Consider the following 14,932-nt stretch of genomic DNA (forward strand, 5'->3'; position numbering starts at 1 on the left):
CAACAGTATCCCAAAAAGCAATATAAAAAACTCATTTAACGATTTAATTGACCGTGCCAAACGCTGTACCAAAGCTGAGAGAGAGTATATTGATTGAAATAAATGATTTGAATAATTATAATTGGCCTGTGTTTTATTTTCTATCAAAAGTTCGGTTTCTTTTTGGACAGAGGGGTGTATCTTTACAGGAGGACTTGAACAGATTGCATGAGTGGGCAGATAAGTGGAACTGTCAGTTCAATGTTGCAAAGTGTTAGATTTTGAGCTTTGGTAAGCAACAATGGAATGCAAAGTGGGGAAACGTTAACAGAAGTAGAGGAGATGAGAGATCTAGGAGTGATTATGGACAAGGACCTGAAATTCAGGGGCTACATTGCACAAGTTGTGAAGACGACACATCGGATAATGGCAGAAATAGAGATGTTATGATACCATTGTATAAGGCTTTGATCAGGCTTCATATGGATTATTATGCACAGATTTGGTTGTCTTGTTTTCATGTTGAGTACGATACATTGGAAATGGTCCAGAGAAGATTCATAAAGGTGGTCAGTGGTCTTTGGAATGTGAAGTACGAGGACAGATTGAGAGAATGTAAGTTGCAAAGCCTTGTGAATAGGAGGAAGAGGTGGGATATGATTGAGACATATAAGCTAGTCAGAGATTGTTATCAGGTGGACATGGAAGAGATTTTTCATAAAATGGGAGGGGGGGGGCTAGAACAAGAGGCCATTGCTGGAAACTGTATAAGGAGGGTGTGGGTAGAGGAGTGAGGGAAAGGTTCTTTGAATGGAGATTGGCTGGTGAGTGGAATGCATTGCCTGAGTGTGTGTTGTGAATGTAGACACACTGAATCAGTTTAAGGCACCATTGGATGAGCATTGTGTGCAATAGTGTGTACCTTCCACAATGAGTCTCTCACTACATGGAGGTCAGATGATGATAATAATAACAATAATATATTAAAGAAAATGATGTAGAGAGAATTTTGGGAAAAGAAACAGTAATGCATAGTTTTATGTACAGATTAGAGGAATATTAAGTATGCTAAAGAAAACAAAATCAGATTATGATCAACCTGCATACAGGCAAATTGGCTAAGTGAACATGCAATTTACAGGTAAAAATCTGTAAATTACAAATGGCAGCAGATGACATTGTGTATAGTTGGAGAATTAAATAACTGAATTAAATAGCTGATTTTGATTTCTTTAGCATGTTTATACTCCATCATATGTTGGATCACATATAAGTCTCCTCCACTAACATATAAGTCTCCTTCTTATATCACGTATGTCTCCTCCATCATATGTTGCCCAAAATAGTTATTTTCTTGCCCCCCCCCCAGTAGTCTATAGCAATGCCAACTGGATATTTCATCATGTTAGCTTCTACCATTTGTTCTGTAGTCTACTGTATCTCATTCTGAATCACCACTCCTGCAGGATTCAGTTTTTCTGCTATGATTAGGAACATTCCACACATTTTCTCTGAAAATACTTTGCTCGTCATTCATTGCTGTTCCTGTAAGCATAATCTCATCCAGCCAAGTTTCAAATCAACAAATTCCTTCTCACTTGTTCTTGCACTCTAGACATAATCAAGACATATCCTGTATTCCCTATAGCAGTGGTTCTCAAACTGTGTACTGTAGCATTACAGTAAACACAGTAAACACGTGGGGATGCCATGGGATATTTTAAATTTTCAATGGAAACAGAGCAAGGCTAGACATCTGTCTGACACCACGACTATGCCATCTGAATGCTAAAGAAAACAAAATCAGATTATGATCAACCTGCATACAAGCACATTGGCCATGTGAACACATGCACAATCTTCTTCTGAAGAAAATCTTTTCAGGAAATTCTAATTCCAGTTGCAATGTCATATCTTTCCAAACTGGGTTTACAGCAGATACAGTGATAAAAAGCAAGTGTCATGTGAAAATCAATGTGGAAACAGGAAATGAGTTCAGTTGTTATTATGTTGACTGACTGGAGATTGATCAAAAAGTCGAGGTGTGACAACAGCAAACCAGATTCTTGAAATCTTGAGGTTATTATGCTTATTTAGGTTGGGAGAGTTGATGATGGATCTCATAAGTTTCCTTAAATTCTGATAAGTCAGAACTTATTATGGTATAACATGGGTAGATTCCTTGTCACTCAATTCTGTGGTTAGTATCAATCGCATGACCAGACACCTGATTTTCCCTAATGTAGGTACAGGTTAATTCGTGCAACAAGTGTACAATATATATCAAAGTGCATATATATTGAAGTTAAAAACCAATGGAAAAAATTCTAATTCATCCATACATTCATCAGGATACTTAATTTAGGCCTTTAACTGGCCTGGACATATATATGCACATCCATAATTACACAGATGCAAAGTGCCCGTTGAAGTCAATATAACCATCGGATATTATAAAAAAAACAATACGAATATGATGCTTACATCTTTGATGGATTTGATCCATGCAGTCAGTAGGGTGGTTAAAATACTTTTTAACTGTTTGACTGATAGAAATATAAAGAATGATGAAAAGGAATTAAGCGAAAAATGATCATCTCATTTCTTTAATATATGTGAAAACAAGTGAAAAATGGATATGCTACTTCTAGAAAAACATTTGTCAAGCTTCGTTCAAACAGTTGTAGCCTTCCTTTTAACTTCATATAATTTAATAGCAGCTAATTCCATTTTCTAGGGTTTTGGAAACTAACAGGCTTCTTCTTTCCACATTTAGATCTAAATCCATATTTTGTTTTTAACAGTTTCCAAATTTTGAAATATCTGCTCAAGTTCCTTCATTTAAACCAAAATAGGATTTCTGTTCTCTGGTGCACTGCATACTAAAAGATGTTGATGCTACTTTACTTACTCTAGTATTCCTTAGGTTTTGACAAAATTAGTTGTACCATAAACTCGTCAAAGCCCAGCACTATGCTGATGCTTGCCTTGCTTTGACCATTATCAAACTTTTTTCGTATCCAAAGTAATAACTTCATGTTTCTTCTTATTGGATTTCTCTGATATATCACTTTTCCTTTTGGGCATGGTGAACTTTTACAGAATATTAATTATTACTTAGCATGAAATAGAGTAATGGGAAAGCACTGCTTTGATATGTCTGTCTTGGATGGTTGCCAAAGTGACTCTGTGCTTATGGCAACATAATGGTGCAACAGAAGCACAATCTAGCAACACTGTTTATGACAATAGTTTTCTGGTGGGTTTTTTTCTTTCTTTTTTCCATAATTGGCCTTACAATTTGAAATTTTATTGGGCACATACAGAGGAATTGTATAAATGTTTGTGACTGAGTTAACCAAAACTCATGTTGACCAACAATGCTATTTGATATACCTCTTGTGATCCTGTCTGTTGAAGATAATTCTCCCTGTTTTGCCAATGTAGGGAATGCAACAAGTGCAATAGATTCTAAAGAGATTTCAGTTCGTCTAACGCTTCTAAATAGAAGATCCTTAATTTTGAGGGTAACATTTAAAAGTCACTCAATTGTATTTTCACAATGGGATGATTATAGCCAAATTATAATGTGTTTCTTTTGAATAAATGTTATGCAGGATTTTGTTGAGGTTTCTCAGTATATCCATTCTGGAAGGTTTTTTGGATGATCTGGAATTCATTTTACGGCTTGCTCATTAATGCAAATGAATAAGGCCCTTTGTTTAAAAGTGTTAATCACACTAAAGTTTATGGGTGTAGTGATGGTGGGAGTCTACATGCATGTTTTGCATTGTGTGTGCACTATTTTACAATAATAATAATTATTATTATTAAGAACCTCCAGGGAGTCAGGAACTCATCTAGGAAGGCCATACTATTTGCACCAGCTGTCATACCTGTTCATGAATTCATTCACACTACTTGTACATACAACATCCAATGGCAATCCATTCTCTAATCATGCACTACTCTATGAGAGAAAACTCTAGCCCCCTTCTTGACAGCATTCATTCTCAACTTCCATGGATGCCCTTGTGTCCTTTCCCTACCCTCTATAAAATGAAAAATTCCACCTGCTAAAATACCGTATAACCCTTTCAGAAGTTTGTAAGTCTCAAATCACCCCTCTATCTCCTGTTTACTAGTGTCTGCAGCCTACAAATTCACAATCTGTTCTTCATAATCTGTATTCCACAATCCTGATATCATCTTTGACATGCTCCTTTGCGCTCTCTCCACTGTATCAGAATCATCACAGAAACCAGGAGTCTAGACCTGCACACAATAGTCCAAGAGAGGTCTTATCATGGCCTTATAAAAGAGGCAAAATGATTTCCTTGTCTTTACATGTCAAGGTTCATTTCAGCATTGCCATTCTTCTCTGAGTTATATTTACAATGTTTGCTATATGACCCTTAGACTTTAATTTTCTGTCTACTAAAACTCCAAGATCCCTAGCCTCATCAGTTTCTTCAAGCATAATCCCACCAATATAATATGACATTGATCTAATCACACCAATAAACTGAAAAAGCAGACAACCTGATAGAAGGTACATAATAGTTCATCCTGGAAAGGAAAAGAACCCTACCTTTCAAGTACCAATATAAACTTTATGTTGTTTGTTCAAGTGGCTAAGGAAAACCTCAAAAGTTTGAACTCATATGGCTAGATGATGAATAGATCATTAACATAATCTGAGCCATGCTTTTAGTTTTAAAAGAGAGAAGTTAAAAAGTAAAAAAAAAACTGTGTGTAAAAATTTGCTACTGAGATGTGGGAGGATGAAGAGTCCATAGCTGGACTCTCTTTTTAGGAGATTTCTTCTGCCAGACAAAGTATCTTAATTACAAGACATGAGAAGAGGAAAATAATATCTGGTGAAAATTTGTTTTATAACAGAGGAATTGTGTCTTTGATGGCAACATTAATAAGCAGGAGAGTGGAGTCAAAACTGACCAAAATATCTTCAGTGTTTCATGTAAGATCCTTAATCTTGTTGATGAAGTGCTGTATGTGTGTATGTGTTTTCTTAATGTATGAGTGGGAAAAGCTAACTTCTTGAGAATTACTGCTAGACCTGTGGAGGTACAGAGATCTAATCAATGCAGAAGTCAGTATCTCCACAGGTTTAATTCCAACTGATGAGACCTCAATAAAAGACTGAAACCAGTCTTGGTGCATTATCGCATACTTGGAAGATTTTATGTGAAGTCATCTACCTCTACATATAAGTAGCCTTGTCAAGGAGTCATGTCATGTGCAAACTTCTGTTCATTAATGCTTGGATAAAGAATAAAAATAGAATATGATTTATCAAATATAAATTTTCCAAGCAAAAACTTACAATTCTAAATACGTTTTTTTTATATATCATAAATTCTTAAACAATGTTCTTAGAGTTATTTGCACTTGTTTCTAGTAAGAGGTTTCCTTTTGCTTATGTCAATTATCAAGATAAAAGATACATTCTCCATGATGATGGCATAAATAAACATAAGTATAAATAATATTACAGTTAACTCTCGCTATTACACATTCCTTGGGACAAAAGAAATAGTTTGTTATAATATAATAAATTTTTTTAATGTAGCATTGTACTTATGGGATTCTGGTCAGGACTTTTCAGTAGTTGTTTATAGTTAGTAAGCAAGTCTGCTATAGTGACAGTTGACCAAAAAAGATTCTGTATAAATAAAAAAAGAAAAGCAGGTCATACGTTTTCCGAAATTATAATTATTATAATAACAAATCACTATGGAGTCAATGAACTAATCACAGGTTTATAAACATCTTTATCATATCACTTTTTTTTTTTTTTTTTAAACAACTATCCACTAAACTTTACAATTTACATTTTGTCACCCATTGCTCATAACCAGGGTTTGAAAAAAATGCTCACCCACTTGCATGTGGCAAGTAGTTACAGGCAAGACAAAATAGATTATTTTTAGCAAGATAAAAAGCTAAGCTATTTTTGGCTATGGAGCAGATCCTTTTTTAATGACTAGGCTTAAACAGTTGAATTTATTAAGGTTTAAAAAAGAAGAATATTAATTAACATACCTGTATCTTGAAGGTAAGAATGGTGAAAACTTGACAAAGACTTGACTGGAACCAAGACAATATGCAATTTAAAGTGGTGAGTACAAGATAGTGACCAATGTAGAAAATATATGAAAAGAGACAAGAATTTCAAAACAAATGACAAAAAATTAAAACCAAAAAGATGAATTAATAAAATTTAGATTTCAAAAGAATGGAGAATAAAAACTATGAATAAAAAAACCTATTATATATACAGCAAGCCAGCAACAAACATGACAGATGCTGTCTGTTTCATTATGCTAAAATGTCCTCAGATGAATAAAGCAGAAAACTATGAGCCAGCCATGTGGTCTGGTTGGTTTAAGAGTTTGGGAATTTGGGTTGTTTGAGAGTACTAGGGAGCAATTTATTTTGTTTAAGAAGGGGATATTAAGGGGATAGTAAATAGGATCTTTTTGTGTTTACGGCACATCGGGTGGTTCTTATTGCTACCAATTCAGAACAATGTAATTTGGATTCACTTTCTTGGAAAGCGACGTTGATGACCTTTTAGAAAATGTCATGGTATAAATATATCAAAAATAAACCTCACTCAACCACACATTCACACTCAAGAACAATACAATTGCTAATTAAGATGAAAAGCCAAACGGTGTTCTTTTCACTTAAACTTTGATATTATCTAGGTCTAGCTACTCACTGATGAGACCTCAAAAAAAGGTTGAAACCGGTCTGAGTAGTGACCTCTCCTCATAATGTAAAGCAGTTCTACAACTCCTAGGAGCTGTGTGTTTTTACATTATGAGAAAATATCAAGGATAGTGAGGGAGCTTGCTCCACCTTTGCATCGAGTTGCCTTGGTGTGACACTACCAAGTGATCACTTACGCTTGGATCCGCCGACAGTTCGTCGGCATGAAACGTTTAGATCGTAGTTTTCAATCTTAGTTTCGCATACCGGCTGAAAAACAATAAGGGATTTTTATTCCCTTTACAATTGCTCATTATCAAAATATCATTAAATCAATGTTAAAACAATGACTCAGCTGTGAACTCACGTTCATGCAGTCTGTCCAGTATGCCAGGCGATCAGTCAGGTGGAACATACTGGAGTAGGATAATAAGGAAGGCAGAATGTGAATATGAGAAGAGATCAAAGAAAATCCAAAGGAATCATTTCATTATGTGGCCAATAGGAGGAGAGATGACTGTGAAAAAATGACACTGTTAAATGAAAATGGGAGCAGAGTGAATGATGCAGAAGACATAGCGGAGTTGTTTAACAATCACTTTATTAGGGTATTTCATTCTGGAAAAGAGGATTTTATTATGACAGGGGTGGGAGGGTTCAAGGTTTGGAAATGCAAGAGGAGAGTGTGTTACAAATACTAAATACCCTAAATGTCAATAGGATCGTGGGAGTAGACAAGATTCACTATGTGTTTTAAGAGAATGTGGTAAGGAACGACAACTTCATTAACCTGGCTTTTCAATGAGTCTGGCTATGGGAAAGGTGCCCAAGGAATGGAAGGAGGGTAGTGGTAGAATGGAAATGTTGAACTATAGACCAGTTCATATTTCTTCTGTAGTTGTTAAGATTTTGGAGACATTAGTGAGAGATCATATACAGCATAAGGCAGATGAGGGTAATATTGCCTTTCATAATTAAGTAACAAGAGCAGTTGATGAGGGAAAAGCATATACTATTATTATTATTATTATTTTACAAAGCCATTTAACAGGATGACACATGATAAGCTAATAATTAAGTTACAGCATATATGGATTTTGATATCAGGTTGGTGCATTGGAATAGGGTCATACCCTATTCCAATAATAAAGTGACTATTAAAGTGACTGTCTGATAGATGGAGAGTTGTTTACAGGGAGCAGTATCTAGGAAGCAGAAGGTTACATGTGGGGTCTCTCAGTGATAGGTACTGGGACTTGTATTGTTTAAACTTTATATCAATGACATTATCAATGGACTGCAAGGAGATATTCAGCTGTTTGCAGACAATGTGAAGCCGGGAAGGGTGTACTGGGACTTGTATTGTTTAAACTTTATATCAATGACATTATCAATGGACTGCAGGGAGATATTCAGCTGTTTGCAGACAATGTGAAGCCGGGAAGTAGTAGTGCTGGAGGAGGATTTAAATAAGCTGGACAGATGGGCAAATGAATGGAGTCAGTTTAATGCAGCTAAATGTAAGGTCTTGAAGTTTGGGATTCATCAATGGGAGATTGCATACTCTGTTGGAGGAACTGTACTAGAAGAAGTGAAGGAAGCAATGGGCCTTGTGGTGATATATGATAGAAAATGGGAATTTAGGGAACATATTGCAAAAGTAGCAAAGGTAACCCAGAGGATTGTTGTAATACTGAGAATGCTAACCAGCAGACATAGAAGAGTTGTGATTCCATTATATAAACCCTGATCAGACCACATTTGGATTATTGTTCTCAGATTTGGTCACAAGGATTTTTAGGGGATAAATTAACCTCAGAGAGGATGCAAATTTAGATAACAAAAATGATATCAAAAGACTGAGGGCATGCAGACTGCAGAGTTTGGTAGACAGAAGGAGAAGTGATATGACTCAGATATTTAAACCGTTGTAAGGCATATACAAGGTTAACACTGGGAAGTTCTTTTGTATGGTAAAACAAAATAACACATATAGGAAATGTTTAAAAATAGTGATATATTTCCATGGATAAGAACCAATTTGCAAAAATATCCATGTGTAATTTATATTTTTGAGAGACCTTGCACAAATTTAAAATGTTTCTGAGTAGCTTATATAAACACAGCATAAAAATCATACATTTATATTTATATTCAAAAGTATGTACAAAAAATTTATAGCTAAATTTTGTTAATTATACTTGAAATTTCACGATGCTTCAGTTTTCTTCATAACTGCAATTAAATCTGTTTTCCATCCCAATTTATCAATCAACTTTTTAACTCCCAAAACAACATCATCTGTGAAAAGGAAATAGACAATTTAATCAGAATCATATATGTACTTATCACAAATATTGTCACAAATTTTTATATATATATATATATATATCAAACAATAATAATAATAATATGATGATGATGATAATAATATATTACTATTATTATTATATAAACAGACTCATTGCAGAAGATTTCAAATGAACATAAATGTTACTTTGGTTACCTAAAAAACATCACACATTATTATTATTATTATTATTGCACAAGCACCTCAATGGAATACTAAGTCATCACAGGAAACCCAAACAATCAACACAATATCTATCAAATCTCTTCTTGAACAAACTACTCACAAATGACTCAAGCAACCCATTTTATTCATTCACCATTCTCCAAGCAAAAAATCTAGTCCTCATGCCCTTGCAAACAGCACTCTTAAACTTGTAGGGATGACCTCTTGTTCTGCTCCTTCTAGCCAAGTGTTGAAATATTTCCCCATGCATCAATTCTATAAATTCCTTTAAGTAACTTAAATGTTTCTATCAATATCTCCCCCTTTTTTGCCTATCAACCAACTTTTCAATCCACAAATTCTCAATCTATTTCTTATAGGAAGCATTTCACAGACCACTCACCATCTTAGTCGCTTGCCTCTGGATCCTCTCCACCACTTCCTCATCCCCAAGAAACCCAAGTGACCAGGCCTGAGCAGAGTAATCGAGATGTGGTTGTATCAAGGCTTTATAAAGGTGAAGGATAACTCCTTATCTCTGCTTGTTAGTGTGTTCTTCAATAATCAAGTAATCCTGTGAACTACCCTGGCTACTTTAACAATATGACCTTCAAACTTCAGCTCTCTATCTACTACTACCCTCAGATTCCTGGCTTCATCAGTTTTCTAGAGTACAGTTCTCTCAATGTAGTACACAGCTTGTAATCTTTGTATCCTAAAATGCATAACTTGACACTTTTCCACATTAAATTGACATCCATTATTATTATTATTATTATTATTATTATTATTATTATTTGATACTTCCAGGGAGTCCAAAGACTCATCGAAGGAAGGCACCTGCTCTACAACTCTGTCTCCGCCACTCAATCCACCAGCTGACTCCACCAACGCCATCTACTGCCAACTACTAGTATTTCCACAGACAATCACAAACATCCATGTCCATGGAGGGATTCGAACCTGCAGCCTTTTCGCTGGAGAGCAGATACGCTAACCACTCGGCCAACCAGGCTGGAAAATTTTGCCATTATGCTTTGCCCATACTGTCTGCCTATTTAAGTCATCTTGCAAGCTCTCTACATCACCTTGATTAACTATTACCCTATCCAACTTTGCATTAACAGCAAACAAATGAATATCTCCCTTCAAATTATGTCCTATATAATTTATATACAAACTAAACAGTGCTACAAGCACAGCAGTGTCTACTAGTCACCTGCATTCTCCTGAATTCTACTTCTCCATATACTGCTTTTTGGTATCTGTCCATCAGCTACTTTTATTCATATCACCAGTTTTCTATCCATCCACATTTGTTGCAGTTTATGTAACAGAGTTCCATGTGGTATCCTGTCAGATGCCTTTGCAAAATCCAACAGTATCATCATGTAACCATTCCATTTATCCAACTCAGCTGATGCCCTATTATAAAAAGTTAACAGACTACTTCAAAGCCATGCTGTCCCTCACAGAGTATCTTATCTACCCATTCCCCAATTCTCTTTTTGACCAGTACTTTTACCACCACTCCTAAAATAATGATTATCTGTAATTTGCTGCCACAGACTTACATCCTCCTTTATGCAAAGGAATTATTTTTGCCCTCCTTCCACTCTCTTGGGACTTTACCAGAGCTGAGACTTAAATTAAACAGCCTAGTGAAAGACATCAAGTTTCTCTGTGCATTCTCTTAAAATGAGTGCCAATATCCCATCAAATACCATAGCTGTATTTGCATTCAGATTCTGCAATATCCTAAGTACCTCTAATTCATTAACTTCAGTTCTCACATCAGCTCTCTTCATCTCTGCTATAACAATATCTTCACTTTGATGATATATCCTTGCAAAACGGTCACTCGGCAGCTCAACAAATTTGTCTGTCTCTGTTACCTCTCTACCATCTGTGTTCATTAACATGTTCATTGCCACTCATGCGATATCGCGCGATGCAAGTTCTCACCAAACGGCCGATCACGCGTTATCGCGTGGCCGTCACTAACTAAATAAAAAAAATAAAAAAAATTTGGCCACCACACGAAATTTCAATTTTCAGCTTGGCAATGAAAGTGTTAAAGTTATTCTTTCATAGTCTTTCTTTCTCCTACTTGCCACATAACAAAAAACCTCTCTGGGATTTCCTTTCGCCTCTTTTGCTAATTTCTTTTCATAATCTGATTTTTCCTTCCTTATCATGCTGGTTACCTTTCTTGCCTGATCCTTGTACTACTGTTCATGAGTTAGCTGTCACCTTTCTCTTTATATACCCTCCATCACATCTGTTTTTGCAGTTCATGTTTAACAACACTATCCATCTAGCTAACTCCTACCCACTCCCTGCCCTTGGGTATACAGTGTGATATTGCTTCCTACAGATATCCCCTTGACTATGCCCCATGCAGATCTTTATACCATGGTACTGCTTCAAGCTGTCTCCCAAGTGTATCATAATAACCTGCATTGTTGTTCCACATATACCCCTTCTTAATTGGAATGTCTACATGTTTTGCTACCTCCCAAGTCAAGACAACATGATCACTTTCCCCTGGAGACAATGTATCCACATTAGTTACGGACAGGTCTTCTGACCCTGTAACAAGATCCAAAACTCTCATACCCCGAGATCCCTTAGTCACATTTTACTTCAAGTAATTATCTCTCGGTAAGTGTATAAATTCCATTTCCTTCCTGCCATGTGATCTTTCCTCTTTGGGCAGATGAGGGTAATGTTATCAGTGAAAGCCAACATGGATTTGTGAAGGGACACTCTTGTTTTAGCAATATGCTAGCCTTTTATGATAAAGTTACAAGAGCATTAGATGAGGGAAAGGCATATACTGCCATTTTCCTAGACTTAGCAAAGCACTTGACAGGGTGCCACATGATAAGCTGATATTCAAGTTGCAGCACATGGGTCTGGATGTCAGACTGGTCAACTGGATTCAGGATTGGCTGTCTGATAGGATCAGAGAGTTGTGTATGGTGGAGCAATATCAAAGAGGCAGAAGGTTACAAGTGGGGTTCCACAGGGCTCAGTACTGGGACCTATATTGTTTAACCTTTATATCAATGACATTGTCTGTGAATTGCAAGGGAATATTCGGTTGTTTGTGGATGATGCGAAGCTGGGAAAGGTTATTAGTAATAGTGCAGATGTGGTAGCCCTGCAAGAGGATTTGAATAAGCTAGATAGATGAACAAATGAATAGGGTGTGGGTTTAATGCAGCAAAATGTAAGGTCTTGAGGTTTGGGACACATCGATGGGATGCTGCATACTCTATGGGAGGAGTTAAACTGGAGGAAGTAGGAGAGACAAGAGATCTGGGTTTGATGATTGATAGAAACCTGAAATTTAGGGGACATATTGCAAAGGTAGTGAAGGTAATGCAGAGGATTGCTGCAATAATGAGAAGGACACTGACCTGCAGAGAAAAAATGGTTATCATTCCGTTGTATAAGACTCTGATCAGACCAACTTAGACTATTGTTCTCAGATCTGGTAACCAGGATTTGAAGAAAATAAATTAACTGTGGAAAGGCTACAAAGGCAGATAACAAAGATGGTGTTGGGACTGTACAATGTTAGTTATGAGATCGAGGGAGTGTAGACTGCAGAGTTTGGTGGATAGAAGAAGGAGGGGTGATATGATTGAGACTTTTAAAATGTTGAGAGGTGGTTACAGGGTTGACACTGGGGAGTTCTTTCGCTTGGTTGAACATCGGAAAGGAGTCATGACAAGGGGCCATCCCTGCAAGTTACAAAAGGAAACTGTGAGCAAGAGGGTGAGGAGTGGTTTCTTTGCATGGAGGGTGGTTGAACCATGGAATGCACTGCCTGATGGAGTGGTGAGAGCGAGAACGGTCAACATTTAAGGAGTGGTATGACAGACTTTGTGTTTCCTAGGAGGGACCTCCCTCGATGAGTCTTGATAGACTTGTGTTTCTTAGGAAGGACCTCCCATGATGAGTCTTTTGACTTCATGGCGGCCTGAATAATAATAATAATAATAAAAATTATATGAATAGACTTTTGGATTGGAAAAATGAATGGGGGTTGTAGCTTTAATATTAATATGTGCAAGGTGTTTAATTTTGGAGTGCCGAAATATAAGACTGGATGGTGCTGTACTGCATGAAATGGATGAAATTTGAGATCTGGAAGTGATGGCTGACAGCAGACTGAAGTTTAGAGGGCATATTACAAGTGTTGCAAAGACTGCACATTGAAGTGCTGCTATGATAAGAAGTAATCTAACATGTAGGGATAAGAAGGTGGTTGTGCCACTGTATAAAGCACTGGTCAGACCACACTTGTACTATAGTGTTCAGATTTGATTACCCAGTTTTCAATGTGATGAGGAAACAGGGGATCCAGAAATGAGTGACTAAGACAATATCTGGGCTCTGGAATGTTGTCCATGGAGAGAGAGAGAGGTTGAAGGAATGTGGATTGCAGAGTTTGGTGGAAAGGAAGAAAAGAGGTGATATGATAGAGATGTTTAAGTTAGGAGGGGATTTTATTGGATTAATCCAGAGTAGATTATAAAAAGAGTAGAAGGCAAAAGAGGAAGAACCATTGGCCACCTAAAAGTTATGAGTGATAACTTCCAGAGTTGGCCTATGTGGATTTTTTACATGGAGAATTGTGGATGAATGGCATGTATCATTAAAGAAATATCTAATTAATGCAAGAGTGTTAAGTATTTTAAGATTCAGTATGATAAATATGTTGTCAGTTAAATGAACCTCCTACAATGAGTCTGCTAACTCCATGGAAGGTGTAATAATAATGATGATAATAATAATAATGCTGTTATTTAAATTTAGGGGATATTAAATCCCACATTGTTTTAAAACTTAATAAGAAACTCAAAGATCGGAATCAAAGAGTTTCACGCCGAATATAGTAACTATAAAAGTATCGGCGACTACTAGCGTAAGCTAAAGCACGTAGTCCAAAGTACGAAGTACAGACTAGGGCAATTCGTAGCAAAGGTGGGGAAAGTTTCTTATTTGGTTTTAAAAAAATGTGGGATTTAATATTCCCTAAATTTAAATAATGTTTACATCACCAAAATGAAGCCTATTGGCTCTTTATTTTAAATAATAATGCTGGTTTCTCTGATTCTGTATTTCCATTTTGTTGCTAAACAGAACTTCAGTCATACAGAAATTCTTTTATCCATCAAATTTATTCCATACATTTAATTACCATGCACTTCACATGCAAGCTTCATACAGATTCATTTGTAATCATGCTCATCTGTCCATTTATTCCTATTATATCTTAGCAACAGATGGACAGACAAACTTTGCTTTTTTTTTTCTTCTCCTCCTTCTGGTAACCCTTTAATATCCTTTTTTGATCTCTATTTATCACTCTGCAGCCATCCCCAAAATTAGCAACTTAAAGTAATGGAACAAAAACAGTATTTAATGTTGATTTAATTTTTTACTAGAAGGATAATGATTGGTGAAGTGTTAGAAGTGAATGAAGAAGATGTATTCTGAATACTAAGTACACTAAATGTCAATAAGGCAGGGAGACTGGATGGATTGTCATCACTTGTTGTAAAGTGATGTGCTATGGAACTGACTGTGCCATTAACTTGGCTATTTAATGAATGTTTTGCAATGGGGCAAGTTCCTAGAGAGTGGAAGGAGGGTAAGATAGTAACACTGTATAAAGGTGGTGGA

General features: G+C 36.2%; 1 protein-coding gene across 2 annotated transcripts in view; it reads right to left on the reverse strand.

Annotated features, from left to right (window-relative positions):
- Positions 1 to 8,847: 8,847 nt before the first annotated feature.
- The window catches only part of LOC150092698 (NAD-dependent protein deacetylase sirtuin-3-like), a 143,604-nt gene continuing 137,519 nt past the window's right edge, over positions 8,848 to 14,932 (reverse strand). For both annotated transcript variants that reach the window (XM_090414709.1, XM_090414710.1), the window contains exon 9: positions 8,848 to 9,018. In XM_090414709.1, the coding sequence (XP_090270835.1) occupies positions 8,927 to 9,018 (92 nt within the window). In that variant the 3' untranslated portion in view covers positions 8,848 to 8,926. The remainder of the gene's footprint in view (positions 9,019 to 14,932) is intronic.

The sequence above is a fragment of the Typopeltis vanoorti genome, chromosome 25 (assembly GCF_054136105.1).
Source record: "Typopeltis vanoorti isolate ZY-2024b chromosome 25, IOZ_Tvanoo_1.0, whole genome shotgun sequence".
Classification (NCBI taxonomy): Eukaryota; Metazoa; Arthropoda; class Arachnida; order Uropygi; family Thelyphonidae; genus Typopeltis; species Typopeltis vanoorti.